This window comes from Leptodactylus fuscus, chromosome 7 (genome assembly GCF_031893055.1).
Source record: "Leptodactylus fuscus isolate aLepFus1 chromosome 7, aLepFus1.hap2, whole genome shotgun sequence".
In the NCBI taxonomy this organism is placed as follows: Eukaryota; Metazoa; Chordata; class Amphibia; order Anura; family Leptodactylidae; genus Leptodactylus; species Leptodactylus fuscus.
This window is the reverse complement of record NC_134271.1, coordinates 27,583,128-27,594,670: the sequence shown is the minus strand read 5'-3', so window position 1 is coordinate 27,594,670 and position 11,543 is coordinate 27,583,128. Positions and strand designations below refer to the sequence as shown.

At 44.4% G+C, this 11,543-nt stretch overlaps 1 protein-coding gene across 3 annotated transcripts; it reads right to left on the bottom strand.

The window, feature by feature from the left end:
* Positions 1-366: 366 nt before the first annotated feature.
* TRPT1 (tRNA phosphotransferase 1) lies at positions 367-11,334 on the bottom strand. 3 transcript variants are annotated; one of them, XM_075281510.1, is made up of 8 exons: positions 11,265-11,334; positions 9,185-9,241; positions 7,230-7,311; positions 4,933-5,102; positions 4,636-4,804; positions 2,139-2,195; positions 796-906; positions 367-427 (listed from the first exon to the last, which is right to left on the bottom strand). In XM_075281510.1, exons 2-8 carry the CDS (start codon positions 9,230-9,232, stop codon positions 405-407), a joined length of 660 nt encoding a protein of 219 aa, XP_075137611.1. In that variant the 5' UTR covers positions 9,233-9,241; positions 11,265-11,334; the 3' UTR covers positions 367-404. The 3 variants fall into 3 exon arrangements, with proteins under 3 accessions (XP_075137611.1, XP_075137612.1, XP_075137614.1); XM_075281511.1 differs by lacking the exon at positions 2,139-2,195; XM_075281513.1 differs by lacking the exon at positions 9,185-9,241.
* Between the last annotated feature and the right edge of the window lie 209 nt (positions 11,335-11,543).

The following is an 11,543-nucleotide window of genomic DNA, read 5'->3' as shown; positions in this document are numbered from 1 at the left end:
TTATGGCTTTTGGAAGGTGGAGAGTAAAAAATGAAAATGAAAAATGGCTGTGATGGGAAGGGTTACAAATTGTCGTGATAAATGTCCCCCGCTGGGCTTTGGTAATCTGAAACGCTCCTTCCAGTTCTCAAGTGCAGAGAGGAGTTTCTCAGACGTCTAAAGCATCAAACACATAGCGTAGGAGGTAAGAATAAGAGGAGAGACTACAATGGCCGGCACCGGATATTACAGCTATACATGTTATACCTTTATTGTGACATTTCTATTGTCAGGGTCACCTTATCGACTCTAACAAACCTCCTACCTGAGACCATATATATCTTTATTGACGCCATATTGACCCTGCACATAGTCCAGAACCACAAACTGGTAAAAATAATTTATTAGGGAGGAGTTTTTGTCATTCATTCAAGTGCAAGCAGTTGTCCTGTGAAGAGATAAAGTACAGGTTAAAAAGCAGCCCAAAAAATGTATATAATCTAGACTTTCCCAATAACTTCATTTATATGAACTCCATCAGGGTTAGAAAAGGGGCAAACCATTTTATCACGAACTGGGTTTAACCCAAATTGTTCGATTTTTAACAAGACTGAACAATTGGGGATTCACCTCGGACAAAGTCAAATGGCCATTATAACAAGCATTGTGGTAAACTATTATACTCTGGGGTCTCTAAATTCTAAAAGATTATGGATAATCCAGTAATACACAGGACAACCACTAGGTGTCACTGCAGCTACAGGAATTAGCCAAGATCCTATATTCTGGTTTCTGGTGAATTTGCTGAAGACTTACTGTGAGGTCTGAGCTGTAGAGCCTTCAGAAAGTATTTGGGTAGGAGGACCCCATCAGCATTCCCAGGTGTGAGGAGGACACGGTTAGCAGACCAGAAGAATGGGATCTGATCTGGAAAATAAACCAGGATGAAATACTGTATATCTCTCCAACAACAGATATATAAAACATGTGCCTTAAAGGGGTTATCCGGTTTCTAGTACTGATGGCCTACCGTATAATAATACATTTTATTTATATAGCGCCAACATATTCCGCAGCGCTGTACAATTTGTAGGGTTCAAATAAAGACAAAAAGATACATCACAAAAAGTCATTTCACACAATGGGACTGAGGGCCCTGCTCACAAGAGCTTACAATCTATGAGCTAGAGGGGGTGACACAAGAGGTAGCAGGGGCGGCATTGCTTATACAGTGGACAGACAATTTTGTAATAGAGGTTACGGTCATTACATAAACATAAAACTTTATGAGCCGTCGACAGTCGTGTCCTTTGACATGTGGATGGAGCTTGGACATATAAAGTTAGTATGAGATGACATCATATCATGTGGGGAAATATGGGAGCGGGGACAGAGGAGGGTTAATTTTAGGGTTTCTAATTACAGTAGGGAAGGGTTTACATTAGGAATTGTGATCGGCCTGTCTGATAAGATGTGTCTTTAGTTTGCGTTTGAAGCTGTAGAAATTGGGAGTTAATCTGATTGTCCGGGGTAGAGCATTCCAGAGAAGTGGTGCAGCTCGGGAGAAGTCTTGTATACGAGCGTGGGAGGTTCTGATAATAGAGGATGTAAGTGTTAGGTCATTGAGTGAACGGAGAGCACGGGTTGGGCGGTAGACGGAGATGAGGGAGGAAATGTAGGGAGGTGCAGCATTATGGAGAGCCTTGTGGATGAGGGGGATAACTTTATATGTTATACTTACTATAGATCGTTAATATTGGATGAGTAGAGGACCGACACCCGGGACCCTACAGATCATGTGTCCTGAGATGGCGCTACTCTCGGTGATCTTTACATACCACGGTCGCTGTTCACTTTCCGTACAAACTGTAGCGGCGGCGGCTGTAGATACTGCAGCGCTGTCCTGAAATCTCTCGATAGGCCATCAATACTAGAAACTGGATAACCCCTTTAAAATCGCATGCACTATCCCCATCCCCACTACTGTGTATGTGACAATTATTAAGCGTCTATTCTCGGTGCAGCCATCGCCATCTGGTTTTAACCTTTTCATGTTCTGGATCATTTATTGTAGGAGCACTGTGTGAAAATCTCTTCTGTCCAGTTATAAAGGAAATATTGTATTGTTTATGTAAGAGATGGAGAGAGAACAGACTCACCCGCTATAGCTTTCGGAAGGTCTATAAATATGGCCACTTCGCAGTCGCTACGCATGCCTGCAGAGACACATAGTGAGCGTTACGTCCATTTACAACACTGACATGCTTACTCAGTTAATGATCCAGTGACACTTAGCAGTGAGATTTGCCAGACGCCACTTATATTGTGACACGGCTTAATGATCCCCTCCTGTAGTTCGGAGACGCTCACAAGGCTAAATACACATTGGCTGACCCATGAGACCGATCATGGCGGAACGTACAGTCAGTGCTGGGAAGACAAACAAGTGCTTACAGGAAGCAACAATAGCCTTAGTATAATAAATAAGAAGCACAATAGCTGGCGTCACTCTGTAGGATTTCGCTCCCTAATCTTTCTTATGGTAGAAGCCTCAAAATTACAGGGGTTTTCCAGGTTACAGATAGCTAATATCCTCTCTGAGGATAGGTCATCAATGCCAAATCGGTTGGAGTCCAACATCTCACTCCCCCATTAACCTGTTCTCAGCAGCTCGCACAAAGAATGGGCCAGGAAACAGACACTGCTGTTCTCTGTGTAGTGGCCAGACCTGGTACTGCAGATCAGCTCCTTCTCACTTGAATGGAACTGCGGTGACTCAGTTCTACACAGAGAACCGAGCTGTCTGCTTCCTGCGCGGGGACCCCCACCCGTCTGATATTGAGGACCCATCCTTAGTCTAGGTAATCAAATATCTGTAACCTAGAAACCCCTTTGAAGGTCTTTTAAATGGGTATCACTCATTCCTGATCAAAACACCCATTTTTTGCCCCATGCAGCCACGTAATGGTAAGTGTAGTAGAAGAGGAGTTATAACGTTTTTCATTCTCTGCCCAGGTAAAAAGATCCTTATAGTATCACATATTTTAAAGGGGTTTTCCAGGCTAAATATATTGATGACTTATCCTAAAGACAAGTCACTAATATTAGATCTGAGGGGATCTGACTCCTGGCACCCCCACACATCAGATGTTCTCAGCAGCTGATACACAGAGAATGGAGCAGGAAGCAGACAGCGCTGTTCTCTGTGTTGTGGCTGAATTAGGTCACTGCAGTTTAGGTCCCAATCAAATTAATGTAAGCTGATCTGCAGTACCTGGTCTGGCCACTACACATAGAATAGAGCTGTCTGCCTCCTGTCCCATTCTCTGTGTATCAGCTGATTGATAAGTGAGTCAGACTCCCACAGATCTGATATTGATATACTATCCTTAGTATAGGTCATCAATACTTTTAGCGCATAAAACCCCTTCATAGAATAACTCCCACATTCAATTCTAAATTCCACATAAACGCCCTGTTAACAATCCTGTAAGATGTACTGACTTTGGGAATGATGGAAACAGCCACCTACAGCGCTCCGTTATCTACATCAGTCTCATAGACAGTGAATGGAGTAGTGGTCACGAATGGACATGACCACTCCATTTACAAAGGGTGCTCAGGGGTCCCTGTTCTTACCGTAGGAGTCCCAGCAGTCAGACCCACAGCAATCATACATTTAGTATTGCTGAAGATAAACTCCTTTAACATACTAAGGACTCATCTACATGGCGGTATTAAGGATCCATGGTGTACAGATCTGTAACATGATAACATAAAAATCCATGCGTCTATGTGAGATTTTAGTTTCAAATGGAGACATAGAGAGGTTTTTTTTCCTCTCCCATCCATCGTGTTGTATTACAGATATACAATATTCTATGCTAGCAGTACAGATACTAGAGGAGAACATGGTGCTATATGAAGGCATATGCAGGGCACACTGTTTTGTAATAAGAAAACACTGGGCTCCCATGTACCACCCTATAGACACCACACACATACAGCTTTGGTGTGTACATGAGCCCTAAACAAACCTTTATACAGATTGTGCGGGTGTTCCTATTTAGGCCAGGTTCACATATTTGTGGTGGAATTTAACCTAAACCAAATTCCGCAACAATGTAGAGTATGTAAGTGAAAGGGGTTATAACAAAAATCATCCATTGACACTGCTTTCTTATTGTCAGCATGTCCTGTCTGGTATGGATTTTACACACTGCAATGTAATGGGTAAAATCTGTGCAAAAACAGTGACAGAATCCACGTTACATATGCAGACTTCATTGTATATTCTCAGGCTAGTCTTACAGCGTATAAGTTATGCTGTGCTAACTCAAGAGCCCGGTTCCTTGGAAAGCACATGTCTTGAAGAATCTTCTTTATACAAAATATATCATGTCCTGTCTAAAGGTCACATCTGGAAGTAATATAAAGGAGAATAAGCAATGCAGTATATCCAATAGGTACAATGGTGTAATGTTACTATATGGATATAAAAGCATAACAGAGGATTTCTGGGTTCTTTATCTTTAGTATCTACAAACTACAGATGCAGCACAGCTCAATGGGAAAACAGGAGAGTACTTGGTCGAAAGTGATGATACAATGTCAAGAGTCTGGGAATAGTAATAATGGTATCATTTAGTCACTGACCACTGATCACACCCGCTCCTTCTCCTGGAAGCTGAGTGGACAGATGGATATGTGTCCTCTTCATACGAGACAGCCCACAGCGGAGAATAGAAGGCCAGTGCCGGAGATACGTCCCATGTATGGCTTGTGGAGGGAGCTCTGCTCCTATTGGTGTCAGCTCCACCTCTACCTGTAAAAAGGAAGGAAGAGGATTAACAAATCTCAATGTTTCTGACATTCCCACCTGAATACTCCAAGGAAATGCAAAGCCAAGATAACGTAATAGGAGGTCGCAGTTATAGATCTCATAGGGGGTACCTGTATAGAATGTCCTTGGTTAGCTCGTATTTCCAGTGTCCCCTCAGGTTCAGAGGTTCTTATAGTAAATCGCTGCTTATCATTACATCTGACTACACGTTCAATGTCCTCTTGGGAAAAGGAACAAAACTGTCGCAGGTGGAGGAGGAAGGAGACAGGAACAAAGCCATCTAAAGAAGGTCAAAGGGAGAGAGAAGACAGTGAATGGACCATGGATGTGATTGGAGGACCTGTAATGTAAGTTATCCCAACTGATAATGGCGGCTTCCATAGACACCCATATTCTAAGATATGGTTTTCCAATCCAAACACATCTAGATCCATGACGCAAGAAGTTATGGCTGCTGTTTCCTTTGGCCGCCCCATCCCATGTGTTATACTTTAGATAACTATACTCTGTCTGGGCTTCCTTGTACTGCAAAAGAAGAGAAGGCCTTGGAGAGGAGCTCTCTGTATGTCCACTGGCATGTGTTCAAAAGTTCTGCAAATAAAGGGGCAACTAAAATTTACAATACCCCTTGACAAAGTTCTATTTAGCGACATGCATGTCAAGGTGTTTGGGCCCAGGGCTACCACCTATTTCCAACAGGTATACGTTATATAGGCTATATTTAATCTGCACAATTTACTTTTAGCTTGTCCTCTGGTGACTATTTTGTCAGCAACTACCAAATATTCACTTCGCTTCCTATATACATGAATGAAGAAAATAAATAAATAAACGATCCGCGCTAAATCATCAACACACATTACATGTCAGGCATATACAGCACATATCACCACATTAAGGACCGGGCTTAAAGGGATTGGCCAGGAATGACATATTTCTGACAGGAGGCCATGGAACATTCTCACTTGTCCTCTGCGCTCCAGTGTCTCCCATTGCCTGTCCCATTATAAGTCCTCATCGCATTGATTGGTCTCAAAGGCCTAAGGAAAGGAACTGGGACATCTCCAGTTGACTTATGTGAGTGAAATCCTGATTCCTTTCCTTAAGTTGTTGGTTACTGATTGTGGTGAGGACTTTCGACAGAACAAGCTGAGTATGTTTTTTCACCTTCCCCAGTCTCCTGCAAGAAATCTGTAATTCCTGGAAAACCCCTTTAAAGAGGAGTGAAATGAAGTGGTAGACAAAATTGTCTGAGGTGCATTGTCAAATTTCTGAAGGCGTTGTCTATTTTTTTTAATATACTATCTGCTCATACAGTAGCCTTTTACTGACTGTGATAAGAAAGCAGGTCTATCTGCCATCCATCGCATCACGACCGCCTTTCTGGCCATAAAGAGTGTTTTTTGTGTGGTTTGGCAATGTCTCCTCCTGCTGCAAGCCCAATAGACAGACCTCTGGAGTGTCAGGGATCGGCATGTGTCAAAAAGGAGACCACTTATATCATTATGGTACATTTCCACAATAGATCAATAACGTTCGCTCCTACATCCATGGCACTCAGTATGGGACATCCGGCCCATTTTAAACCGGCGAGAGGGCATTGAGTAGCTGCTGTGGGTACAGATACAGGGGAATCAATTATAGGAAATTGTGAATTTAGTGCACACCGCAATTTCAGATATCTATAAAAGCTGGACTGTGGGAGCTCAAACTTATCTTTAAGTTGCAGAAATGAGAGGAAGACATTGTTTTCAAAAATATCCCGCAGGGTCCCTAACCCCCAGTTTTCCAAAAGTTTTGCCCATCCAGATTCCATAACTGCGGGAACATCTGATTGTCCCAAAGATCAACGTCGTCAGCCAGGCCCTCAAATCCCTGAATATGTTTCACCGCCCTCCTCACTTGGTGAGACGAGTTATGCAACTGTAGTAGCCTGCCCTTAAACAAAAATGAGTGTTCTAGCACAAGTCACAGGACTGAAAGTCCCAATACTGTAGATAAGGCTACCGTAGGTTCACATCTGTGCACATCATACCCACAGATCTCAATGAATATAATGGGGTCTGCCACGTGTCCACTGTGCAGGACTTCTGCGCGAAGTCTCCAACGTAGACTCCAGTACAGATGTGAACCTAGCCTTAAAGATATTTCGGTACTGCACAGTTGAAACACTAATCCATCTCTGAGAGGTTCTCCAGACGAAGCCGACCATATGGGATCTCAGCTTCTGGATAAAGGCCCTCAGAATCGGCCCACTAGTAAGTCCCAGCATGACGAGCACTGTAGGTAGGATAATCCAGATGATGTATAAAATGACAAAAATATCTAGAAAGTAAAATCCATAAGTATCCCTTTCTCAAAATATAACCATAGAAAATACAACAAATCATGGGTTTCCTGAACCTACCTGACCCCATGGGCAATCCCATTTCTTTGGCTCCATGACGCAGAGCATAGGATAAAAGCTTTGATAACCGCACATCAGGGTCCTGATAAAGACAACTAAATGTCAATACGAAATTAAAATTCGACACATTGAAATAAAACATTACACAAAACACACCAGGCACCTCTTTATGGTCAACCTACTAAAAGACCTGCTCCAGTCTGTGCAACTTGGGATCCCAAGACCATAAATCATCACTGAGGATATTGCTGCAAATTCCAAACTAAAGTGTATTCTATATTTGGGTAGTATTCCTTAAAGCGTAAGTAAAACCTCATTTATTCTTTCAGAAATCAATAGAGTAGGTAACATTTGTTTTGTTACTGATATCACCATACAGGGGAGCCTACAAACAAGTCGGAAAGTGCGCTGAACAGCTTTGTAACAGTATAGAATATGCCCTGTGTTAGAGGACAAGAAACAATGTTTCTAAAGGGAACCTGTCAGAGCATTTTTGTGTAACCCCTGTGTGCAGATCAAGGCAACGAGGGGTTAACAGTTTGCAAACATTGTGCATGCAGCATGAAAGCAATTGTGATTGTTTATCAAATCCTTGGAGGATGGGAGGGGCTGCTTGGCAGGGGAGACCATGTGCTCAGGCAGTCTGCAGGAGAGAGGGATCACAGGTGGATGCAGGAATAAGATCTCCTGAGCTCCCAGAGGCTGAAAGCAACAAGAAAGAGGATTTAATTCCTTCAGAGAAAAGGTTACCAACTCCACAGGACGATTTGCCGAAAATACAGGGTATTCATACTCTCCACAACCGACGGAGGCACCTCCCTGCTACACCGGAACGTTCTTCCAGACTTAACCCTTTGGCAGCCTGTTGGACAGGACAGCGTTAATTCCTCTGGAACTGTAAGTGTACCTACCACCAGCATTCTTATTTAGACTGCATCCTATGATCCAGGAGTGAGTTGTTCTTGTCTAGTATAACTTTTTAAGCTGAGCACTGCAGAAGGAGTAAAAGAGACTTGATGCATCCAGGCACCTGCTGTGCTGCCATGTCCTATTGTAAGGGATAGAGCCTGCTGCTGCTGATAGATGATTGTAGCCAGTACTGGATTTTCTGCAGTGTACCAAATCTTCTGGACTAAGGAATATTACCCTGCTAGGAATTAAAGGAGCATTGTTCATTTCTGACATATTTCATGTGCACCAACGAAAGAAGATTCTTTCCAGAACCGCGGCAACAGGCCTTGTATTAAGACTGAGCTTTGTGATTGTTATACATTGTACTAGGGTTTTGCCATATAGACCTGCCATTTTCTAGATAGGTTTATCGTTTAAAGTATTATACCTTACTGATGCTGTGAATGTTATTGCATATTGTACTTCACCATTACTTTATTAAGTTCCATATAAAGGTTTCTTTGTTTATACCACAATCCTCTCTGGCGTGTTGGTGTGGGCGGGGCTTTCCCTTGTCAAGCCCCGGACAGAGATCTGAAGAAAGGTACTGTCAACCCGGAAGCACCAGAATATCACCGACAAGGGTGGAGGCACTGCGCTAAGCAAGGTAGAACGGCAACTAATACTTATCCGAACGCCCCGCTACCAGGGGGTGTGGCCAAAGGGGGTGTTACATTTGGGACATTAAACCACTAACAGGTCCTGTGATTTAGTATCCCAAATTACATAGTTGTAAAGTCATCTGCACTCACACTAAAACATCTTTCTACTCACCTTCTTGCCAGCACCATCCAGTGAGTCCAGAGGAGCAGCTGGTGAGTGCGCTGGGCTTGTGGGCGACACAACAAGTAACCCACATAATACACCACGGACCACATGTATAAAACTAGTTCAGGCAAAAGGTGGAGCTGATGCCCCAGAGATTCTAGGGATGTTATGAAAGACACCCAATAGACCAGTCACTGGTGCCCCGGCATCGTCCATGCTGCATCTCGGACATTTACCTGGTTTCTCCCTCCTTTCTTCCTGTGTCTGGAGTGTGATCCATCCATATCCTTAAACTTCAGGCATATAGAAAAAACAACAAAAACATTACATGTCTATATATGTATCCTGGGGATATGTCATAAATTTCTTTTGTTGTAAAATGACTAGCAAATCCCAGCCACACATTGCAGAAAAATACGCATTTCTGGAAATAGCAGCATGTCAATTATACCTACGGAGTCGCTGGCGGTTTCACCATAGGTGTAATTGAAGCAGAAAGTCCGCAAAGCAAAACTGCAGACTTGCTGTAAAAAATGCTGCAGAAAAACTGTAATGCGTTTCCATTGTAGTTTATCCTGCAATGGCCCGCTACGTTGGGCCTTAGCCTAAGCATGAGCAGGGAGGCATTCTTCACAACCCAGCAATGACACTAGGCTGTAAGGGCCGCCTTTCTGACAGCGGGGACATCGATGCTGAAACTATTGTCACCAATATCTCCAGTACTCTGGTGCATGCAGGGATAGCTGACTTCAGCACTGTCAGCTCTCTAGCGGTATATAATACCGCACATCCCGGAGGACAGGGGTGCAGTAATGAATAGTACATAGTCACCTATATGCTAACAGCCAAAGTGAAAACCTCTGGTTTACAGACAATAGATATGTACTAAATAAAACTGCATGCAGCTCCTCAGCAAGGAAGCACAGTGTAAACACAGGCCTAAAATGCAGTGGCGTAACTACTGCCATAGCAGCAGAGGCAGCTGCCACAGGGCCCGGGACATTAGGGGCCCAGTGTCAACCGCTACCGCTGCTATCATTATACTCGGGGGGTCTTTTCGGACAGTGGGACATAATAGTGTGTGCAGGGGCCACTATTGGGGATAATACTGTGTGCAGGGGCCACTATGGCGGATAATACTGTGTGCAGAGGCCACTATGGCGGATAATACTGTGTGCAGGGGTCACTATGGGGCATAATACTGTGTGCAGGGGCCACTATGGGGCATAATACTGTGTGCAGGGGCCACTATGGGGCATAATACTGTGCGCAGGGACCACTATGGGACATAATACTGTGTGCAGGGGCCACTATGGCGGATAATACTGTGTGCAGGGGTCACTATGGGGCATAATACTGTGTGCAGGGGCCACTATGGGGGATAATACTGTGTGCAGGGGCCACTATGGGGGATAATACTGTGTGCAGGGGCCACTATGGGGGATAATACTGTGTGCAGGGGCCACTATGGGGGATAATACTGTGTGCAGGGGCCACTATGGGGGATAATACTGTGTGCAGGGGCCACTATGGGGGATAATACTGTGTGCAGGGGCCACTATGGGGGATAATACTGTGTGCAGGGGCCACTATGGGGCATAATACTGTGTGCAGTTGCCACTATGGGGGATAATACTGTGTGCAGGGGCCACTATGGGGGATAATACTGTGTGCAGGGGACACTATGGGGTATAATACTGTGTGCAGGGGCCACTATGGGGGATAATACTGTGTGCAGGGGCCACTATGGGGGATAATACTGTGTGCAGGGGCCACTATGGGGGATAATACTGTGTGCAGGGGCCACTATGGGGGATAATACTGCGTGCAGGGGTCACTATGGGGCATAATACTGTGTGCAGGGGCCACTATGGGGGATAATACTGTGTGCAGGGGCCACTATGGGGGATAATACTGTGTGTAGAGGCCACTATGGGGGATAATACTGTGTGCAGGGGCCATTATGGGGCATAATAGAGCACGCAGGAATGCGTAGGAGGGGGTCGGTCGAGGTCTTCGGCGTCCGTGTCGGGGGGGGGGGGGGGGACCATGTCAAAAGTTCGCCACGGGGCCCCGCCATTCCTAGTTACGCCACTGCTAAAATGTGAAAATAAACATGAAATTGATAAATACGAAGTGTGAAATAATATGACACAGTGAGTATATAACTATATATATGGTGCATAGTAACAAGTACTGCATGTGTGTATAATAACTACATAGAATACAGGCATAGGAATAAACTGACCACTTTACAATCAGTGCACACATATAGGGGAGGAGGGGGGCACTGACCTCCGACCCCTGACTACTCACCAATCATCTGCACACATACAGTCAGAGTTACACATAGTATGACACGGACATGGAGCCCAGCACTACAGAACACACTGAGCATGTGCGCGAACATAAACCAATCACTGGCGGGGCGGGAGTTGTCTTTCAGTGTTACTTAGTAACAAGAATCCAAACAGCCTATGCTCACTGCGCACGCTCTGTTCATACAGGAAGTGGTGTGGCGGCCATATTGAAAAAGGGAATCTACTACTCTTTGGGTATTTGGGGCTTACATGCTCGCTGACTCCATTAGGCACT